Source organism: Pseudonaja textilis, chromosome 10 (assembly GCF_049901715.1).
Source record: "Pseudonaja textilis isolate UNSWEBS1 chromosome 10, rPseTex1.2, whole genome shotgun sequence".
NCBI classification, from domain to species: domain Eukaryota; kingdom Metazoa; phylum Chordata; class Lepidosauria; order Squamata; family Elapidae; genus Pseudonaja; species Pseudonaja textilis.
Window position 1 is genome coordinate 22770114 of NC_141999.1, and position 22833 is coordinate 22792946.

Genomic DNA, 22833 nt, shown 5'->3' on the forward strand with positions numbered 1-22833 from the left:
AGCCAGTTTAGTTGTCCCTCCCTTTCTGCTTCCATCCCCCCACCCCCGACGCGGAGGCTGGGATTGCGAGGCGTTTTATGCCAGCGACGCGCCCCACCGCCCCCCCCACACACACCTTCGCGGGTTTCCTAAGATTCCCCCCCCTCCCCGCCCAGACAGCAACGTGTGAATCGGTTCCCGTGTAACTCGGGAGGGGGGAGGGCGGGGGGCGGGGGGAGGCGTCTGAAAGGATCCGACGCTCCATTCCCACGTCTGACCTGCTTTAAGAAACCTGGGGGTTTTCCTCTCCCAGGGTGGATCCCTCCTGCTGGATCCCAGCTGGCTGGGCAGGGGATCCCTTGGCGAGCCCTGGAAGGGGCAGCGAGGTCTGGTTGGAGGGGGGGTGGGTGGGTGGGTGGGGGCGCCTCGGCTCTGACCCTCCCTCCTTTCAATCCTGGGTTAGAGAGCCGTCATTGCAAACAGACTTTCTCCCCCTCCATCACCCCCAAGAAAGCAACAAGGGAGGGGCCGCAAAGAAAGGCTGGGAAAGCCAGCTGGTCGTGGTTGCCTACCTCTCTGGCTCCGAGCCTTTCTCTCCCCCACCCCTTCCCCAATCCCCAGATCTGGGGGAGGGGAGGCTCCACCCGACCGCCCTCCTCCTCCTCCTCCTCCTCCTCCCTCCCCCACGCGGCATCTGAGCCGCGGGCGCCAGGTTGCCGGAAAGAAGGCGGCGGGCGCTTGGCTTGAGGAGGGCGAGAGACCCTGCGCCCCCCAGCCCCCCCCAGCCGCCGGCTGGGCGCAGAGAAGGGGAAGGCAGGCGGGAAGACCCCTGCCGCCCTCCCCACCTCCCGCCACGGCGTCCTCCTTCCTCGCGGTGACCAAGGCTGGCGGTGGGTCCCTACGCAGCTCGCCGACCCCTTTCCTCCCCCGCCTTCCTCCATCACCCCGACCCGAGGGGAGATGGCCCCGCTGCGCCCCCTCCCTCCCTCCCCCGGAGGAGGAGCTAAAGCTTACCTGCCCGCACCTGGACGCCGGCAACTAAGCGGTGAGTGCTTCCCCCTCCCCTCCCCGGGCTCCTACAACCCCCACCCCACCTCAACCCTGCGACCCCCTTTCCTGGCGTCGGACTACAACACCCAGGCTCCACAGCCATCCCGGGAAGCGTCTACCCCGGAGGGGTTCCCAACTCCGTCCGTGGGGGGTGGGGTGGCGACTTCACACGATCGGAGGAGGGGGAGGGAAATCTCTCTCTCTCTCTCTCTCTCTCTCTCTCTCCCGCCGCCAAAGCAGCGAGACGAAGCCCCGGGCGGTTCACAAGAGGGACCGTTTGGATTCCCTCCCTCTATCCCCCCCCCCAGGAGAAAGCAGAAGCCCCGGGCGGCTCACAAAAGGGACCATTTGGATCCCCTCCCTCTACCCCCCACCCGACGAGAAAGCAGAGGGAAGCGGTGTCTCTCCTTGCTTGAACCCTCCCCCCCTCTCCATTCACACGTTCCCCGGGATCCTTCCCCCCCCCCCCACAACACCTTGACTCGCGGGATGGGGCTGTTTCTCCGTGACCGCCTTTCCCTGGTGGGAAAAGTCGCCACGGGGCTCGGCCGGGGCGCTGTGTCTGGAGAGGCGGCGGGGTAAAAAAACCAAGCCGTTGACCCGAGGAGGAGGAGGAGGAGGAGGAGGTGGTGACGGGTCGTGTGAATGCTAGCCGGCTTGAGCGGAACGAACGCAGCAGTGCGGTCCCGTCAAACCCGGGTCAGCATCCCGCGCGCGTGAACTCCGCCTTGAGCGCGTCAGGAAGGGAGGCAGAGTTTAAGCCACGGGAGTTGGAAGGGACCTGGGGAGGTCTTGTAGTCCAGCCTCCTGCCCGAGCGGTGGAGACAACCGCGGTGAGTTTTTGAGCGCTGCCTCGGTCGGGAAACGCTCCTCGGTCGGCTTGGACCCTCCCCCAGCCCGTCCCTCCCCCAATTTGTCCCCAGAGAGACCCCCCCTCCGATTAGCCCTGGGGCTGGCCGGGAAAAGCAGAGCCGTCTTTGCGACCTCGGGAGGTTTTTGCCACTATCCGAGCAGATTGGGGGGGGGGGGGTTTGTCCTCTCTCCCTGTTTCTCCAAATTCTTGGCCTTGGCTTCTTTCCCCGGAGGTGGTGGGGGAAGGAGCCGTGCGGGATCTCTCGGAGTTGGGGCAAGAAGTGGCCCCCAGATTCAGCTCAGGGAAGCAGCAGGGGGGTACACTGAGGACATCTATCCCACTCCCCCCCCCCCTTTGGGAGGTGTGATCCGTGGAGGATGAGAGAAGCAAAGGGCTCTTCTGGGTTGCTGAAGATGAGCAGCTTGGGGAGGGGGGGAGGTCCTAGAGAACTGAGGACCAGCATGGTCTTTGTAGTCCCTGACCCAAACCCATGGACCACTTTAAAATCCGGCAAGGGGTTTTCCCATCGGAAGCTTTTCCAAACCTAAACCCACAAGCAGCCACTTGATGGGGGGGGGTGAGGGAGTCTTCTTAGGAGGAGATGCTGAATGGGCCCCCGTTTGTCGAAACCTGCACGGAGCAGGGGTTGGACTGGATGACCTCTAAGGTTCCCTCCGACTCTGCTTTTTATCCTTTCCCTGCTTGGATTGCATGCAACTCCGTTGGCCCTAAGGAAGGTCAGAGGATGTTGTTTTAATCGCCAGAGTGATCAGAAAAAAGGCTACCTCGTTTTAAGACCTGTGATTATTTTTGCAATATTTATAAAGTTTAAAACGTTTGTTTGTGTCTCCTTGGCATTAATAAAAGTGCATAGATGGGCAGCTTAAGCAAAAATAAATAAATAAATAAAAATCTCAAACTTACCTCTCTTTTTTTGAAGTTTAATCCTTCAAATAATATCCCAAACTCACCTAATTTAAATCTCTATGGCCTGCCAACCACCTCAGGGCAACGACTAGCATTAAACCGCCTTGTAACTTTAGGCCAGCATTCCTAGTCAGAAAGGAGGTATAATCCGGGGCTAGGATTGGCTTTGGGCTTGTTTTGTTTTTCCCTGAGCAAATGACAGTTGTCTGCTTTCCTGTGTGACCTCCAAATGAAGCAATCCAGCATAGGCGTTCACACAATCTCGAGAGAGAACACACCTTCGTGTGAATGGGGTGGATCAATGTTCAGTTCCAGCTACGCTGAATAAATTCGTGACAGGCCGGGTTGGCTACTCTTAAAACCCCTTGATTCAAGGCAAGCCAACTTTGCTTGCTACGCGACGCCCAAACTGCTATTCTGAGATCTATCCTGGTTTGATAGGCTGGCTAGCAAAAGCCTTGCATCCGGTTTGATGGACTCACAACTCTGGTTATTTTGCTCTCTGGGCAGCGACAGGTGTTAAAGTGGGGGGGCAAGTGTGTGTGGAGATTTAAACAACCCAACAAATACCCTGTGGATTTTTTGTCACGAAGCCAAAGCAGGGTTTTTTTTGTCCTATTTTTACTTCTGTGAAATAGCTGAAAAGCCGGAGAAGTCTGAGCTGAATACGTCAGCGCGATTAGCAATGCTGCAGAGAGGTGGAAGAGAAATAATAATAATAATAATAATAATAATAATAATAATAGTAATAAACAGGAGAAATGGCTGGCGATGAAGAGGTGGGGGGCAAAAAACCTCCACAATTCGGCTTAATTCTCCCAGGAAATGATTTCTGATGACTCACAAATTCTGCTCACCCTCCTCCTTCCGGGGCCTCTTGAAGAAGGCGATGTATGGCCTGTGCCTCCGCTGCCGGTGGCTTAGCTACCTGTAGCCCGTTGCCAGGTGGCTGTGGCTTGAAAGGTACCTCAAACACACAAGCACACACAGAGCCCCAACACACACACACACACACACACACACACACACACACATGCACATTTCTGAAGCCAGCAGGCAGTAAAAAGCAGGGGAGGTTGTTGAATCAGATTTTGCTGGAGAGCAGATGGTTCCTGTTCACCCCCACGGATATTCCCACAGAGATTGGCTAGGCAAAGTAGTTTTCCCATATCTATCTATCTCTCTATCTCTCTATCTCTCTATCTTTCTTTCTTTCTTTCTTTCTTTCTTTCTTTCTTTCTTTCTTTCTTTCTTTCTTTCTTTAATCTTTATGTATCTATCATCTATCTATCTATCTTTCATCTGTCTCATCTATCATCTGTCTATCTATCTATCTGTCTATATCTATCTATCTATCTATCTCTCTCTATATATATATATCTGTCTATCTGTCTATCTCTCTATCTGTCTGTCTATCTATCTATCTTTCTGTCTCATCTATCATCTATCTATCTATCTTTCATCTTTATCTATCTTTCATCTTTATCTATCTTTCATCTGTATCTATCATCTATCTATCTTCATCTGTCTCATCTATCATCTATCTATCTATCTATCTATCTATCTATCTATTATCCATCCATTCCTCTCTGTCTATCATCCATTCATCTAAACATCCATCCTTCTAACTTCCATCCATTCCTCTACCAATTCTATATCTATCATCTGTCTGTTTGTCTTCCTGCCTGCCTGCCTGTTTATCCATCCATCCGTCCATTCATCCATCCATCCATCCATCTACCTATTCTATATCTATCATCTGTCTGTCCATCCATCATCTATCTATCTATCTATCTACCTATTATCCATCCATTCCTCTCTCTGTCTATCATCCATTCATCTAACCATCCATCCTTCTACCTTCCATCCATTCCTCTATCTACCTATTCTATGTATGTCTGTCTGTCTGTCTATCTATCTATCTATCTATCTATCTATCTATCTATCTATCTATCTATCTATCAATCAATCAATCTTCTAGACTGGACTCCCCAGCCTTTATTGTTTTTAGACATAACACAAGGCTGCATCAAACATGCCTTCCTCCTCCTATTTTCTCCATAACAACAATCCTGTGAGGTGGGTTGGGTTGCCCCCCAAAAACCAATGTACTTCTAGGCTGCATCAAAAGACAGAGAGTATCCAGATCACTCGAAGTGTTAGTACCGCTTTATAAGGCCTTAGTAAGGCCACACTAGGAATAGGGCCTCCAGCATCGGCACAATCTAAAAACGATGTTGAGACTCTAGAAAGAATGCAGAGAAGAGCAACTAGGATGATTAGGGGACTGGAGGCTGAAACATATAAAACATATAATGAACAGTTGCTGGAACTGGGTATCTCTAGTCTGATGAAAAGAAGGCCTAGGGGAGACATGACAGCAGTCTTCCAATATCTCAGGGGCTGCCCCAAAGAAGAGGGAGTCAAGCTATTCTCCAAAGCACCTGAGGGCAGGACAAGAAACAACGGATGGAAATTAAGCAAGAAGAGAAGCAACCTAAAACTAAGGAGAGGTTTCCTGACAGTTAAGAACAATTAATCCCTGGGACAACTTAAATCATATAATAATAAGAGTTGGAAGGAACCTTGAGGTCTTCTAGTCCAACCCCCTGCTCTAGCAGAAGACCCCAATACCATTTCAGACCAATGGCTGCCCCGTCTCTTTTTGAAAACCTCCAGGGATGGAGTACTCACAACCGCTTGCCTGCAAAAGTTGTGGCTGCTCCATCACAGGAGGTTTTCAAGAAGAAACTGGACCAGCCATTTGTCCAGAATGGTGTAAATTCTCCTGTTTGGGCAAGGGGTTGGACTAGATGATCTCCCAGGTCCTTTCCAACCCTGTTATTCTATGTTCTGTGATTCTTCTCCCAGCCGAAGGAAAAGATTTTTCCAAAGCTTTGAGGTGTTGTTTTCTTGGCGAGGGCTAAGCAAGGAAGCGAAGCTAAATCAACGATCTCCAGTAACTCCAGATGCAAGCTGGTTGTAATTTTCCTTTTTCTCTCTCCCCTCCCCTTGTGCTATAATTTAAAACCCTCTAGGATTCCCACAGGACCAAAGTTGTACAGCATGTACCAAGAAAGTTGATTTTTAATTTAACTGGATTTTGGCTTTGCGGGGTGGTGGAGAGCAGGGATGGTCAGGATCTGAATGTGACAGTCAATTTATCTATCCTTGTTTTGGGAGCAAGCAGTGGATGTAAATGGTTGGCCTAATGGATTGTAATTTTACTAGAGTTAGACCGTGTAAAATTGACAGACTGGATTTTAGTTATTTATTACTTTACACCAGAATTTTCAATCGTATATTGATTGAGCATTTTTATTTATTCTGGTCTCTGATCTGAGACTGTAATCAATTGATGGATTGATTGAATGGTTAACCTAAGATGGGTTCGTTTCGAGCTGTCACCCCTGGAAGCCAAAATGAGAGGGACGAAGGAATGAGCAATCTGCAGCTTCCGGATGGGGTCGAACTACAAATCCCAGCAGCCCCACCCAGCACAAGTTGATGTTTAGACTTGCTAGGTGCTGAGGCCTGCCTGATGTCGTACCTCAAGGGGGCAATCCTGAGAATGAGGGATGCTGGGATGTGTAGTCTTTGACTTACAACCAAAACAGGTGTTTTGGCCTGACTACCGCAGGCCCCACCAGCAGCCGAATCAGAGTAGGAAGAGGAGTGGGAATCAGCATCAGGGGAACCTGGGAGCTCCAAGGGGGACGAGGGGAGTGGAGCTGGCAGAGCGGGAGATAGAGGCCATCCGTCAGCCCTCAGATGGAGGGTCAACAGCCCTCAGGTCTGGAGGTGGCTGATAAGGAAGAGGAGGAACAGCTGGGCCTAGTGCTTGATGCACAGATGCACAGAAGGCAGAGGAGAGGAGAGCAATGGAAATCTATGGGCCGGTCCTCGGGACAGAAGAGCCACTGCTGCTACTGAGGCCCTGCCCTAGCTCTGAGGATAAAAGGCAGGGGGAAGAGATGAATAGTTGTGGTAGACAACTATTCATCTTCCGGCCCATGGACGTGTTAGCCTGACAAAATTGGACACTCCTTCTTGGCTGGCTGGGGAATTCTGGGAGTTGAAGTCCAAAGGTCTTAAAAGTGGCCACGGCTGGATTCCCCTGCTTTGAAGAACTCTTATTCCAATTCCCCACCCTTGGTATAATTCCCAGAATCCTCCAATTCTGGGACTTGGACTTTTTGAACAGCCGGAAAGCACCTGCAGGAAGTTGGCAACCTGACGGTGCACTGCAGGACCTGTGTCTCAGTGCGAATGCGGCCCAAGGTTTGATGTGAATATTGTGATGCCCGGCAGGTGCATTTTGGGTGGAGGGGTGTTTCTTAGAAGTAGGCTCTTTTCTCGCTTCCGCACAGCTGCCCTTTGGCGCTTCAAAGGTTAAGCAGGTGTGTCCACCCCCTCCCCCAAGTTTTCATGGTCTCCGATGCTAGATCGGTTTAATAATTTCTGAGTTCTCCCCCCCACCATCTTCGGTTTAAAAAAAACAAGGCAGCCACCCATATACCCCGCGGTCCCATGGCTGCAAGGGAATCAATCCATTCTTGATTGAGGAAAAATAAAATCAAAGGAAGGAACTCGCTGGAGGAACACGAAGCAAAGGAACTGGGGCCAAAACGGTTGAGCTGGAGACCATTAAAAGGAGTAAACTGGGGTGGGGGATTTGGGGGACAGGAACGCTGGAAAAGTAACTCATTCCTTAAGACGATCAGTGGCCAGAAATATCTACCCCCCCCCAAACCCCCGAAAAACCAGGGGAAAACACAAGAGCTTGCTAATCGATAAATTGCAGTACTTCGGTGGTAATTCTGCAAAAAAAAAAAGAAAAAAAGGGACATTCAAGTTCACATTTTCCATCTCATTTACCGGCTGGAGATAAACACTTTGAAATAACTTAATGCAAACGGGTTTGTACTTCGGTTAGCAAGAGTTAGCTCAGTTGGGGCTCATTAAATCCTCGAATCTTTTTTCTCACCCCTGGTATATTATTGGCTGTATGCTAGCATTCTCAGCCGCTGGTTTTGGAGAAGAAAGAGCCCGGGCTGGCTTTTGTAAATTTAGATGTATTTATTCGTTGGCATCCCGCCTTTATTGTTATTGATTATTAAATAATTCAAGGTGGCAAACATATGTGATATACCTTTCCTTCTTCCTGTCTGGTCCACAACAACATCCCTGGAAGGTGGGTTGGGCTGAGAGAGAGAGAGAGAGAGAGAGAAGGACTGATCTGAATTCATCCGGGTGACTTTTGTGCCTAAGGCGGGACTAGAACTCCCTGTCTCCTGGTGATTGTCCCAAGCTGGCAGATTGTCACCCAGCTGGCTTTCAGATCTAAGGCGACTAGAACTCCCAGTCTCCTAGTGATTGGCCCAAAGTCACCCAGCTGGCTTTCAGATCTAAGGCGGGACTAGAACTCCCAGTCTCCTAGTGATTGGCCCAAAGTCACCCAACTGGCTTTCAGATCTAAGGTGGGACTAGAACTCCAAGTCTCCTAGTGATTGGCCTAAAGTCACCCAGCTGGCTTTCAGATCTAAGGCGGGACTAGAACTCCCAGTCTCCTAGTGATTGGCCTAAAGTCACCCAGCTGGCTTTCAGATCTAAGGCGGGACTAGAACTCCCAGTCTCCTAGTGATTGGCCCAAAGTCACCCAGCTTGCTTTCAGATCTAAGGTGGGACTAGAACTCCCAGTCTCCTAGTGATTGGCCCAAAGTCACCCAGCTGGCTTTCAGATCTAAGGCGGGACTAGAACTCCCAGTCTCCTATTGATTGACCCAAAGTTACCCAGCTGGCTTTCAGATCTAAGGCGGGACTAGAACTCCCAGTCTCCTAGTGATTGGCCCAAAGTCACCCAGCTGGCTTTCAGATCTAAGGCGGGACTAGAACTCCCAGTCTCCTAGTGATTGGCCAAAGTCACCCAGCTGGCTTTCAGATCTAAGGCGGGACTAGAACTCCCAGTCTCCTAGTGATTGGCCCAAAGTCACCCAGCTGGCTTTCAGATCTAAGGCGGGACTAGAACTCCCAGTCTCCTAGTGATTGGCCCAAAGTCACCCAGCTGGCTTTCAGATCTAAGGCGGGACTAGAACTTCCAGTCTCCTAGTGATTGGCCCAAAGTCACCCAGCTGGCTTTCAGATCTAAAGCGGGACTACAACTCCCAGTCCCCTGCAATGCATTCTAGTCTGGTGCCTTAACTATCAGACCAAACTGCCTCTCAAGAAGCCACGATACCACCTTGGCATGTATGGCAACCCTCTATGGTCCTCCAGAAGTATAAAAGGGGAACCCTTCCCCACGTGACTGGCTGGGGAATTGTGGGAATTGGAGTCCACCCAGTTTAAAAGTTCCTGAGGTTGTGAAATGCTGCTTTCCCGAATGATCCATTTTCACGCACAACCGTCTGCAGTTCATCAGCTCTCGGGGTACTCTGCACAGGCTCAGAGGTTAGAACCTCCCCCTCAATTCACCATTTAGAAAAATGGGAGTTCCTTTTCCTAAGCTGGTAACTCCCCTCTTCAAGCATGCTGCAGTTTAAGCACTGTTTTTAAAAAAGGCCAAATCGATTTAGGAGCATCGATACTTAATGAGATCCTGGTTTGATAATGGCTTGCTAAACGAGAGCCTGGCTGTTCCTACAAGTTTGTTTGTCTTTCCATCTCTATCACCCACCACCAGCAGTGCAGGCAAAGGGGATGACGCAATTCCCCCCCCCTCCCCACTTGTCAGCTCCAATTAAACCATCATCTGTGCAACTCAAATACAAGGCAGGCATGATTAAACACTGTACTGCCAGAACACAATCACACACACACACACAATCACACAGACACACACACACTCAGAATAGGAATAGTAGAGAATATAGAAAACATACAATAGAATATAGAGAATGGAATAAATAGAATAGAACAGAATGTAGAAAATATAGAATAAGAGTATTGGAATGAAAAATAAAATAGAAAATAATAATAGAATAGAAAGAGCAGAACGGAACGGAGTGGAGTGGAATAAAATAGAATAATGGAGTTGGAAGGGACTTTGGGGGTCTTCTAGTCTAACCCCCTGCTTAAGCAGGAAACCTTCCACCATTTCACACAAATGGTTGTCCAATCTCTTCTTCAAAACTCCCAGCGTTGGAGCATTTACAACTTCTGGAGGCAAGTCGTTCCACTGATTAATTATTTTCTGTTCCTGTCCTGCAGATCTCTTTCCTCTATAGGACAAAGCCGGCCCTTGAAATCGCTTCGGTTCTTCTCATTCACGTAAATCCAGAATGGGCCAGGTCCTCAGGGCAAGGGAGGCCCCCAGAAACCCCATGCTTCATCATCTGATGTCCTCTGCCCCCCTCCTCCTCCTCCTTCCTCTTCCTCTTCATCCTCCTCCTCCCTTTCCCTCTTCCTCTTCATCCTCCTTCTCCTCCCTCTCCCTCTCCCTCCTTCTCCTCCTTCTCCTGTTCTTCTTGTTCTTGTTCTCCTCCTCCTCTTCCTCTTCTGCCTCTTCCTCCTCTTCATCCTCCTCCTCCCTTTCCCTCTTCCTCTTCATCCTCCTTCTCCTCCCTCTCCCTCTCCCTCCTTCTCCTCCTTCTCCTGTTCTTCTTGTTCTTGTTCTCCTCCTCCTCTTCCTCTTCTGCCTCTTCCTCCTTCCTCTTCGTCCTCCTCCTCCCTTTCCCTCTTCCTCTTCCTCTTCATCCTCCTTCTCCTCCCTCTCCCTCCTCCTCCTCCTTCCTCTTCTGCCTCTTCCTCCTTCCTCTTTGTCCTCCTCCTCCCTTTCCCTCTTCCTCTTCCTCTTCATCCTCCTTCTCTTCCCTCTCCCTCCTCCTCCTCCTCCATCCCTCCACCTACCCAGACTCATATAAAATAAATTGCGCAAGGTGAGAATGAGAGGAGATTTTATATTCCTGCCCATCCATTCCTCAATATAAGCATTCAACAGTTGAATCCCCTAGATCAGAGGTGGACTTCAAATAGTTCTCTGCTGGGGGGGGGGGCATCGCCATGCTGGGCATGGACTATTCAGCCCCCTGCACCATCCTGGGAGCAAAAAATGGGCTGTGGGGGGCCCGTTTTCAATCGCCCCGGTCTCCAGAGGCTCTCCCAAAATAGGACCATTTTCGCCCTCCGTGAGCCTCTGACATGCCCATTTTCCACCTCCCTGGGCTCCACGCAGCCCCTTCACTTACCTAGGATCTAAAATGGGCCACGTGGGGACTTCTGGAAGGGGCAGGGTGGGGTAGGACCAGCTGGTCATTGGAACTACCGGTTCGCCGAACCGGATGTAAAATTAACATCCGGTTCATCTGAACCAGTGCAAACCAGCTGAAGCCCGCCCACCCCTGCACTAGATATTAGGGGAAGGGAATGGTTTTATTTTTGCTGGCAGGACCTTCAAAAATCTTCTTTGCTTTTCCACAAATTATTTTATGCTGCATTTTCCTTGCCGGGAAGAAGAAAAGCTGGAAATGGGTGAGAAGGGGCGGAGGAAAAAGCAGTCCATGTTTTTTGGATGCAAAAAAGCAAGAGAGATTTTTTTTCTGGGCCTTTCTTGGTTGCAAGCAAGAGTCTTATTACTCTCTCTCTCTCTCTCTCTCTCTCACACACACACACACACACACACACACACAAACACAGGCAAACTCATTTGCACTCCCTGCCACGGCCTCATTTGCACAACATCTTCGAGCGGCGTCTCCAAGGATCTCCATCCTGGATCCTGTTTCTCGAGAGAGCCTGTCGTGGTGCTGGATCTTCCGGCAGGGTTTTAAGGATTCACAAGACCAGCCGAGAGCGGGGAAAATCGGATGGGTCGTGACTTCTTTAATGGGAGCGAAACATCTCCTCTCCGCCGGGAGGGGGGGAAAAAAATATGAGTGTATCAGTTGCAAAGCAGAAGAGAGAGAGAGAGAGAGAGAGAGAGAGAGAGAGAGAGAGAGAGAGAAAGGAAAAATTCTTTCTTATGGAGAAAGCTTGGCAGAAGCTCGGCTTGCCTCTGAAATAGCAAAATAGAAAATCGAAATGGGGATTTGGGGTTGTTTATTTACGGCTACGTGCTGCAAATGGAGCAGGGTAGCCTTTGGAAATGTTGCAAAAAAAAAACCCCACTTGGCTGCCTTCGTTTGGTTGGGTGGATCTCAGACACGGGTCTTCCGCCCTCTAAAAAAAACCTTATAATTCCCAGAATCCCCTGCTAGCTGCGACTCACAGCATTCCTGCTATAGGAATCAATTTGATTTTTTTTTATCCCACCTTCATTACTTTCTAAATAATTGAAGGGGTTGACTATATACCTAATAATCTTCCCTCCTATTTTCCCCACAAAGACAAGGGACTAGTCCAAAGTCACGTTGCTGGTTTTTATGGCTAAGGTGGGACTGGAACTCACTCTGTGCTGGCAGTTGGCTCAAAATCACTCATCCATTTTTCGTGGCTAAGGTGGGATTAGAACTCAATGTCTCCTGGTGATTGACCCAAAGTCACTTTGCTGGCTCTCATGCCCAAGAAAGAACTAGAACTCACCATTTCCTGGTGATTGACCCAAAGTCACTTTGCTGGCTCTCATGCCCAAGAAAGAACTAGAACTCACCATTTCCTGGTGATTGACCCAAAGTCACTGCTGGCTCTCATGCCCAAGAAAGAACTAGAACTCACCATTTCCTGGTGATTGACCCAAAGTCACTTTGCTGGCTCTCATGCCCAAGATAGAACTAGAACTCACCGTTTCCTGGTGATTGACCCAAAGACACTTTTCTGGCTCTCATGCCCAAGATGGAACTAGAACTCACCGTTTCCTGGTGATTGACCCAAAGACACTTTGCTGGCTCTCATGCCCAAGATGGAACTAGAACTCACCGTTTCCTGGTGATTGACCCAAAGTCACCCAGCTGGCTTTCATGCCTAAAGCGGGACTGGAACTCACTCTCTCCTGGTTTCTAGACCAGCACCTAAATCATTACATCCAACTGGCTCTCTTACATAAGTGAAATACGTCAGTTATAGCTGTACCGGCTAGGAATTCTGGGAGATGTAGTCCCGGTGCTACCAGCGGGTGCCCGGTTAGGAAAGGTTAGCCCTTTACAATAGATGTCTGTTTTCAAATTGCCTTTCCAGGTAACCGAAGGGTGAGGACCACTTAAAGCAAGAAGCAGCCAGAATTTCCCCCACACCATGGAGAATATCCATGAACTACAACATCCGCTCCTGGGAAACCCCGCTAGCAAAACTCTCCTCCCAGGAGGGATGCTCAGCTGGGCAAGTCCTCAGCACCCCTCTGGATTGCTGTCCCACCACGTGCCATCCAATCTCTCCTGGCTCTCCCCTGGCACCGGTCTTCTTCCCAACCAGCTCCTGAATTCCCGCAGCCTGTCCAGGACCCCCGTCCCCTCCTCCAACCTTCCCGAATCGAAGCTCTATCCGGAGCTGTGGAGATGCAGCAACCCCCAAAACTGGAGGAAGAAAGATTATATCGAAACTGCCTTTGGAGAGGGCAAAGTGGCGGGAGAGCTGCCACGCAAGATCGCCCTCGAGACGGATATTCACACGGTCTGCTACGAGGTGGGGGACATGGAGCTGCCCGAGGTGGAGGTAGGAGCTGGGCTGGGTTGGAGGGTCCTTTAGGGGAGAGCAAGGAGGGAGATGGGCCTATGACAATTCGGCATGGCCAACTCCCCATGGCCACCTCTCCATGGTCAACTCTCCATGGTCAACTCTCCATGGTCAACTCCCCATGGCCAACACCCCATGGCCAACTTGCCATGGCCAGATCCCCTTGGTCAACTCCCCATGGCCAACTCCTTATGGCCAACTCCCCATGGCCAACTCTCAATGGCCAACTCATCATGGCCAACTCTCCATGGCCAACTCCCCTTGGCCAACTCTCAATGGCCAACTCCTCATGGCCAACTTCCATGGCCAACTCCCCTTGGCCAACTCTCCCATGGCCAACTCCTCATGGGCAACTCTCCATGGTCAACTCCCCATGGCCAACTCCCCATGGCCAACTCTCCATGCACTCCTGGCCAACTCTCATGGCCAACTCCTCATGGCCAACTCTCCATGGTCAACTCCCATGGCCAACACCCCATGGCCAACTCGCCATGGCCAACACCCCATGGCCAACTCCTCCATGGCCAACTCCCTCATGGCCAACTCCTTATGCCAACTCGCCCGCAACTCCCCATGGCCAACACCCCATGGCCAAGTCTCCATGGCCAACTCCCCATGGCCAACACCCCATAGCCAACTCCCCATGGCCAACACCCCTTGGCCAACTCCCCCTGGCCAACTCTTTATGGTCAACTCCCCATGACCAATGCCCCATGGCCAACTCCTCATGGCCATAGTCAATTTTGCCATTTCAGCCAACTTCATCCACTTTTGCAACCCTTCTCCTACAGCGGGAATCGAAGTGTCCTACCATTTTTGCTCATACAGTCATCTGACAGGTTTTCAGTGAGATTTTCGAAGCAACCTTCTTCCTGTGTGAAAACGACTGATGTCTCAGTGGGATGTCTCTTATTTTTTTTTATTTTTAAATTAATGCCGAATCGCTCTGATGAAAAGCCATTTATTCAGCCAGCTCCTGGCTTTGTTATCTCGGCGATATTTCATGAGGCTGACCTACTTCGGTTCAGCGGAGTAGCACTCGTGAAAAGTCTTTTGGCTTGGCTTTTCGAATTTATCTGGCTTTCAGTTCGGAGGCGGGGGTGGCGGCTTAAGTGGATTTTGTGCCCTTTTCAAATTCTTTGTGCAACAGGGAAACTGAGGCATCGAACCCCCTCCCTCTCCAAGAGGGAGAGGCATGAAGGGGAGGAGAGGGGAAACAGGGCTTTCGGTCACCGGAGTATTGCAGTAATGTTCCTTTTCTCTTTTTCCCCAGACATTTTTTAAAATTATTTTATAGTCTGTTCTAGTCTGTTCTATTTTCTATTCTATTTTCTAATCTATTCCTCTGTTATTATTTCTATTATTATTCTAGTCTGTTCTATTTTCTATTCTATTTTCTGTTCTATTCCATTCTATTTTATTCTGAATTCTATTCTATTCTGTTCTGTTCTATTATTCTAACCTTCAGGAAATTTCTCCTTAGTTCCTGGTTGCTTCTCTCCTTGACTCGTTTCCATCCGCTGCTTCCTGTCTAACCTTTGGGGGTTTTGGATAATAGCTTTACCCCTTCCTCTTCTTTGGGGCAGCCCCCTTTTCCTGGGACCTGCCCCAGAATATGCTCCCAGATTGCCTTTAGAAATGAAACTGTTTCTTTAAAACGAGTGAAGCACCCAACCGCGTCCTTAACCGACCCTTTGCTGCGCATCCCAAAGGATGACTCGGGGGGTGGGCTGATGACATCATCCACCCAAGTTGCTATGATGTCATTGCATGCACTAGGCGTGCAGCATTTGCACGATGTCATCGTTGCCTGGCTGGGTCCTCACGGAAATCCCGTCTTCTCCCCACCGCTCTCCAGAACGATTCCTCGAGCGACAGTGACACCGAGAGCGAAAACAGCTTCTCAATGTTGCAGCCTCAGGATTATCTGGGCCTGGCGGTTTTCTCCATGCTGTGCTGCTTCTGGCCACTAGGCATCGCTGCCTTCTACCTGTCGCAAAAGGTGAGTGTTAAGGACCGGGGGGAAGGAAGAGAGAGTTGAGGATAGAGGAGCTTCGAGAGGTGGCCAGGACAGCCAGGCTGGGACCAAATGGAGGAAGGCTGTGTTTGTGGCCCGCCAGCAGCCAGCAGAGCTGCCTGCAGAGTCAGACAGTGAGGAGGTTGGTCCAGTCCTGGAGGCTGAGGAAGGCTCGGGCGAGGGCTCTGCATCGGAGACAGAGATGGGGCCAGGACCATCTGACAGTTAGCAGCTGCCTTCGGAGTGGGACATCAGTGAGACAGAAGAACAGTTGGAGCCTGTTCCCAGTACGCGCATGCACAGAACTGCCAGAAGAAGGGAATAGTTAAGAAACAACAGTCGACTTGGGAGTAAAGCCACAGGTGGATGGTGAATGGCCCCTCCCACAGGGATTAAGAGAGGAGCAAAAGGGGAGGGGGCTTTTGTAGGAAACAATTTGCTCATTCGTTGCAGCAGTGTGAAGATCTGTCTGTGCATCCCAGAGACTCCTATGCTGAGTCCTTCCTTGTCAGCACTGAGTTTGGAAATATTTACTTGGTAGCCCTCCCAGATAGTTAAGATCCATGCTCCTCATTACACCCTTGAAAGACTGTTTGCCAGGCCTTTGGCCGAAGGCGAATGCAAGAAATTCACCTTCGTTTAATAAAAGGGGTTTTGCTGGGACAAAGAGTCTGCTTAGTGCTTTTGTGGGAAGCCAGAGGTCAGAACAGATTGGTCCTTCTAATCTAAGCTAAACCTGGAGGCCATGTATCTTCACAAAGGTCCAGCAGAAATATTTTATTCATTTATTTGGGTCCCCTCGTTCTTTCTTTTTCCACAAATAACTCAAGGTGTCAAAAATATCCAGCACACCTTCCTCCTCCTCTTTTCCCCAGAACAACACCCCTGTGAGGCGAGATTGGGCTGAGAGAGAGAGAGAGAGGATTGGCTCAAGATTACCCAGCTAGCTTTCATGGCTCAAAGCAGGACTAGAACTCAGAATCTCCTGGTTTCTAGCCTAGTGCCTTCACCGCTAGACCAAACGGCCAAGGGGAAGATGTAAAACGGGGGTTTGAATTGTGAGGTCCTTATAGTGGTCTCTGAGCTTGGTGGTTTTTCTTGCAGATGTTTCATTACCAAACTAAGTAACATCATCAGTGCTAGACGGGAGTGGGGTTTGTCGGGGAGGAGGAGGAGAATTGTGAGGTCTTTGATGCCCTCCGAGTTTGGTAGTTTTCTTGCAGACATTTTATTACCAAACTAGGTATCAACATCAGTCCTAGAAGGAAGTGGGAGGAGGAGCAGGAGGCAGACAGTGAAGTCCTTAAGTGTTTTTTGAGCTTGGTTTTCTTGCAGACGTTTCATGACCCAACTAGGTCACCTCATCGGTGCTAGAAGGCAGTGAGGGTTATAAACAGAGAGTAACCCTCACTCCCTTCTAGCACTGATGAGGTGACCTAGTTGGGTCATGAAACGTCTGCAAGGAAACCACCCAGCTCTGGGAGCACCAAGGACCTCACAGTCCTCCTCCTCCTCCTCCTCCCTCCACACACCCCACTCCTTCTCCCTTCTAGCACTGATGATGTGACTTAGTAAGGTCATAAAACATCTGCAAGGAAAACCACCCAGCTCTGGGAGCACCAAGGACCTCCTTCAGTTCAACCCTGAGCTACAAATATTCTGACCAACAAAGACAAATCCAGATCATCTCTTCTATTGGAGAACTCAACTCCTGGACACTAACTTGACCTTCTTTCTCTCCCCTTCCTTCTCCTTGCAGACCAACAAAGCTTCAGCCATGGGCGATTATCCCAGAGCGTGGACCGCCTCCCGTCAAACATTTGCCCTGGCGGTCTTGTCCATCATCCTTGGCATTTGCACCTACATCGGCGCCGTGGTGGCCCTCATCGCCTATCTCTCCAACAAGGCCCCCACCTAGACTTTCTCCTCCTACACCCCCCCCAACGAGCCACTCGTCGCCCTGTTCCTCGCCTCCCCATGGAGTACGCAAGGGAGCGGGGTGACCGAAGGCAGACCTTACCACATGAAGACCTATTCCCATACCCTGGTCTTGAGAAGAGAGAAGCCAACCCAACTGGGTTGCATTCAGACGGACAATTTCATGGACCCCAGAGGAAAACGGTGGCAGGTTCACTTGCAAGAAGCCGAAAAATGGGCCAAGGAAGCTTCGCAGAAACTTGGAAAAAAGTAGCTGAGGTTTAACCTTCTGGGACTTCTCTAGTTGAGAGGCATCAACCCAGTCCTTGGAGCTTTGAGAAGAGACTGTCCAGCCAAGGAGAACTCAAGGGACTTTGAGGAAGCAGGTTGAGCACTAATCTGGAGGGAAGGCATCAGCTTAGAGATGTTTCCTTTCCTTGCCTGGACCCCTTTCGAAGCCCCCCCATTATCTCTGCCCCTCGGTCATGCCTCCTTTTCTACAGAGTTACTCAATCCACCATGCCCGCGATGGTCTGGTCATCAGGCTCAATAAAGGGTCAAGGCCCTAGACTCCTCCTCCTCCCCAGTTCAGTGTCCTTGTTGTGCTGAGCAACACCCACAAAGCCAAATGTCTGGATTCTCAGTCTTCCAGGTCGTGGTTGTCCCGAAGGTGCTTTGTCAAGAGGCAAAGCTGGACTTCCTTGGGTTTTCCCTTGAAGACTTGTTTCGCTCCTCAGCCAATCGTTTTCATGCCTATTGCCTCAGATCTGGCTTCATGTCAGGATGTGCCTCCATTCAAAACCCAAGGAAAAAAAAACATTCTGACCTAGGCTTCCTTAGAAGGCATAAAACACAATCTTAATCCCGGCAAAATTATTATTATTACTATTTATTATTATTATTATTTATTATAATTATTATCTATTATTTCCACGGCTGTGAATTACGGTCATTCACAGCCTGCAAGGCCTCCCAAACCGTCTTCCAGGGAAATGTTTATAAACACCCACCTTATCACACTTGGAACACGGCCAGAGAACTAATTGCCAAGCCCCATTTTATGACCATCCTTGCCAAAGCCGTTAAGCGAATTACTGCAATTGTTGATGTTAGTAAGCCGGTTGTTAAGTGAATCTGCCCCCCCCTTGACTCTGCTTGTCGGAAGTTCGCCAAAGGGGCCCCTGGGATGCTGCGAAACAGTCGTGTCTGATGACCGTTTTTCACAGTTACGGCCATTTCATGTGACCCAAATTCAGTCGTTTGGTAAAGGTCTCGTATTTCGGACAGTCGCAACGTCCCTGCGTCACGCGATCCCTTGACCAGCCAAGTCAAGGGGAAAGCCAGATTGGCTTAACGACCGTGTCACTTGCTGAACAACCGCCGAGATTCGCTTCCCAACTTTGGCCAGAGAGGCCGTAAAACGCGAGGAAAACTCACTTGGCAAATGCAACAGTCTCGCTTAGCAACAGTAATTTTGGGCTCGATTCTGGTTGTAAATCGAGGACCCCCTGTAAGTAGGTCAGGGGGAAGCTCAATCACACTGGACCAGCTGGACGTGGTGAAGCTATCTAGGGCAGAGCCAAAATCTCTCCCCCTTTTTCTCTCCCTCCTTCCCTCCCTCTGTTCCTTCTTTGTTCTTTCGCTTTTCTCCAAAGCGGCCATGAATTATTAAGAATGCTTTATGACATATTTATGCAGGGTCCCCGAGCAGTTTTCTCTAGGACGAGTGATTGTTTCCATCACGGCTCAGATGAAAAGACAAGGGTATAACAGACAGAAAGAGGTCACCTTTTTTGGGGGGGGTGTTCTTCGGAGGGGTAAGCTGCCTTTAATTCCAGGGGTTGAAGTCTGAGCGTCTTAAAGCGGAGGTCTCGAACTGTGGCCACTTTAAGACTGGCGGACTTCAACTCCCAGAATTCTGGGAGTTGCGGTTATAGTCCACCGATATTAAAACATCTGGTTGGGGAATTCTGGGAATTGGTCCAGCCATCGTAAAATATGCTGGCCAGGGAATTCTGGGAGTTGCAGTTGCAGTCCACCGATCTTAAAACATGCTAGTTGGGGAATTCTGGGAGTTGAAGTCCATGCATGCTGGCTGGGGAATTCTGGGAGCTGAAGTCCATGCAACTTAACACATGCTGGCCAGGGAATTCTGGGAGTTGCAGTTGCAGTCCATCGATCTTAAAACATGCTAGTTGGAGAATTCTGGGAGTTGAAGTCCATGCATGCTGGCTGGGGAATTCTGGGAGTTGAAGTCCATGCATCTTAACACATGCTGGCCAGGGAATTCTGGGAGTTGCAGTTGCAGTCCACCGATCTTAAAACATGCTGGCTGGGGATTTCTGGGAGTTGAAGTCCATGCATGCTGGCTGGGGAATTCTGGGAGTTGAAGTCCACCCCCTCTCAAAAAAGTTCCAAGGTTGAGAGACACAACTCTTGTCCTTGTGAAAGAAACTTTGCAACGAGGGCAAGCTGGCTTCAGCAGAGAAAAACAGGTCTAATTTCATCCGTGCCATGAGACTCATTAATTAAAGCAAAGGACGGCTCTCTTCCCTGGCCAGCTATGAAGGTGATGAGACGTTCAGGACTCTGGGAAGCAAACAGAGGTGGGGGGGTGGGATGGGGGGTGGGATGATGGGGAAAGAGAGATAAACAAGCTTGCCAGGGCGCTCTTGCAAGTCTGCCCTGGGGGTGAGGAGCTGTCAGTACTAAGGCAAATGAGAAATGATACGCTTAAGCAGAAGCTGCTATCCGACACGCTTGCAAGCGACACTCAGTGCTTCAATGCAAGCGCGTCGCACGGCCGCCGAATAGAATAACAAGAGTTGGAAGGGACCTTGAAGGTCCTCTAGTCCAACCCCCTGCTCTAGCAGGAAAACCTACCGAATTTAGCTTTCAAGAAGAGACTGGACTGTCATCTGTCAGAAATGGTGCAGGGTCTCCTGCTTGAGCAGGGGGTTGGACTAGATGACCTACAAGGTCCCTTCCAGCTCTTGTTATTCTATTCTATTCTATTTTCTATTCTATTCTACTCCGATTCTATGCTATTTTCTATTCTATTCTTTCCTATTCGATCTTCTATTCTATTCTATTCTATTCTATTCTATTCTATTCTATTCTATTCTACATTAGTCTATTCTATTTCCTACTATATTATTCTATTCTATTCTACTCTACATTATACTGTTCTATTCTATTCTATATTATTCTGTTCTATTCCGTTCCATTCTATTCTACATTATTCTATTCTAATTCCTCAGCCAGCATGTTTTAAGACAGCTGTATTAATTCCCAGAATTCCCCAGCCAGCATGTGTTAAGATGCATGGACTTCAACTCCCAGAATTCCCCAGTCAGCATCTTTTAAAATGGCTGGACCAGCTCCCAGAATTCCCCAGCCAAAGACGCATGGACTTCAACTCCCAGAATTCCCCAGTCAGCATGTTTTAAAATGGCTGGACCAGCTCCCAGAATTCCCCAGCCAAAGATGCATGGATTTCAACTCCCAGAATTCCCCAGCCAGCATCTTTTAAGCTATGCTGGCTGAGGCATTCCGGAAGCCGAAGTCCACCAGTCTTAAAAGTTGCCAAGCTTGGAGACCTCTGAATTAAAAGCTAAGATGCTGCAATTCAGCTTGTTATTAATCAAACATGCTCCTTCCCCGAAGGGGAGAAACTGTGGCTCAACCTCTTTTTCTAAAATCCGCAGTCCTGGAATTCAGGAAGGAGGCATGTCAGCTTTTCCCCAAACCGTAGCAACGATGGGACGGTTAAAATACCAGATTTAATCCTTGGGGGGGTAGAGGGGGCGCCGGGGATGGTGTGGGGGGGAGGCAGTCCTTTTGGGAAATTGCTTTCCTGGACTGCCCCCTCCCCCTCCTCCCACCCACCCCCGAGCCCTTGCCGTGTGCCAAGCCACGCTTGCCAAGCAGGATTGCTGGTTGGCACCTGCCCCATGCTTGCCCAAAATGCCAAATTAAAAAAAAAAAGCAAGCCAGAAAGTTCCAGAGAATAAATAATGAGCCAGATACGGTACAGAGATTCCAGACACTCCATCACAACTCGAGGTTTGTCATTCAGGTGACAACGGGAGGTTGTGGGTCTTGGCGGAGGAGGGAGGAGAGAAGCTTGGAACCGAAATCTCCTTTCTCGGTGAATTGCCACGGTGGATCGAGCCGATTCCAAACTCGGCGACCAACGAGGGTTTATCGCTTTTCATTTGGACCTCCGGGTAAGTCCTCGACTTACAAACAGTTCATTTAAGCGGCCGTCCGCTTAAGTTACCACAACACTGGAACACAAAAGGGACTTGTGGCCGTTTTTCACACTTACGACCGCGTCAGGGGATCCAAAGGGGCAACTGACTCATATTTATGACGGTTGCAGCATCCCAGAGGTCCCTGCAAATCTGCTTTTTATGACTGGCTGGCAAGCAAAGCCAAGAGGGAAACCGGATTTGCTTCACAACCGTGGCGAGAAAAAGTCGTAAAACGGGGGCAAAAAGCTCACTTGAGAAGTGTCTTGTTTAAGGGACAGAAAATTGGGGGCTCGATTGCCATCATAAGTCGAGGATTCCCTTGTACTGAATTATCCTAATTTTAAGGTTTGGGCATTGCACAGAACTCTGCAGCAACCAAACAAGCTGGGTTTGCATAATGTGGTCAGGCAGAGGAAAAACAAGGTAAAACTGAAGAAAGCTCTCGTGGGAACCGGTTGCTGATAGATCCTTAAATAAACCCCGAAGGATAAACACAATCAGTGTCTGAACTCATGCATAACACCCCACAATTATGTTCCACTCACAGCTTAAGGCAACGTTTTCCAACCTCAGCCACCTGAATAGCATAGCATAGCATATAGAATGGAGTAGAATAGAAAACAGAAAATAATACAATATAGAATAGAAAATAGAACAGAAAATATAGAATAGAAAATATAGAGTAGAATATAAAATAGAATATAAAATAGCAAATAGCAAATAGAATGGAGTAGAATATATAGAACAGTGTAGAATAGAAAATAGAAAATAATATAGAATATAAGATATAGAGTAGAATATAAAATATAGACTATAAAATAGAATATAGAATATAAAATATCGAGTAAATAGAAAATATAGAACATAGAATAGAATATAGAATAGAAAATAGAATAGGAATAGAATAGAATAAGAGAGTTGTAAGGGACCTTGGAGGTCTTCTAGTCCAACCCCCTGCTTAGGCAGGAAACTATTTCAGACAAATTGTTGTTCAGTCTCTTTTTAAAGACTTCCAGTGTTGGAGAATTCAAAACTTCTGGAACTTAATTCCACTGATTAATTGTTCCGTCAGGAAATTTCTTCTTATATCTTGGTTGCTTCTCTCCTTGATTTTAGATTCCATCCATTGCTTCTTGTCCTGCCTTCAGGTGCTTTGGAATATAGGTTGACCCCCTCCTCTTCTTCGCAGTAGCCCCCCCAGGTATTGGAAGGCTGCTATCCTGTCTCCC

The 22833-nt window shown here is 49.2% G+C and overlaps 2 protein-coding genes across 3 annotated transcripts in view; one reads left to right on the forward strand and one right to left on the reverse strand.

The window, feature by feature from the left end:
- The window catches only part of B3GNT8 (UDP-GlcNAc:betaGal beta-1,3-N-acetylglucosaminyltransferase 8), a 122642-nt gene that overhangs the window by 28779 nt on the left and 71030 nt on the right, over nt 1–22833 (reverse strand). The window lies entirely within an intron of this gene.
- Nucleotides 648–17927, forward strand: TMEM91 (transmembrane protein 91). Of its 2 annotated transcripts, none has more exons than XM_087939266.1 (4): nt 648–1024; nt 12920–13393; nt 15273–15416; nt 17191–17927. In XM_087939266.1, the coding sequence occupies exons 2-4, from the start codon at nt 12977–12979 to the stop codon at nt 17347–17349; spliced, it is 720 nt and encodes a 239-aa protein (XP_087795392.1). In that variant the 5' UTR covers nt 648–1024; nt 12920–12976; the 3' UTR covers nt 17350–17927. The 2 variants fall into 2 exon arrangements, with proteins under 2 accessions (XP_087795392.1, XP_087795393.1); XM_087939267.1 differs by lacking the exon at nt 648–1024 and adding an exon at nt 1669–1862.

Excerpts from the sequence above, each read along its gene's own strand:
- TMEM91 (XM_087939266.1), top strand. The coding sequence starts at position 12,977 with ATGGAGAATATCCATGAACTACAACATCCGCTCCTGGGAAACCCCGCT. Across the intron at positions 13,394-15,272 it reads TGGAGCTGCCCGAGGTGGAG|AACGATTCCTCGAGCGACAG; the intron begins GTAGGAGCTGGG and ends ACCGCTCTCCAG. Across the intron at positions 15,417-17,190 it reads CCTTCTACCTGTCGCAAAAG|ACCAACAAAGCTTCAGCCAT; the intron begins GTGAGTGTTAAG and ends TTCTCCTTGCAG.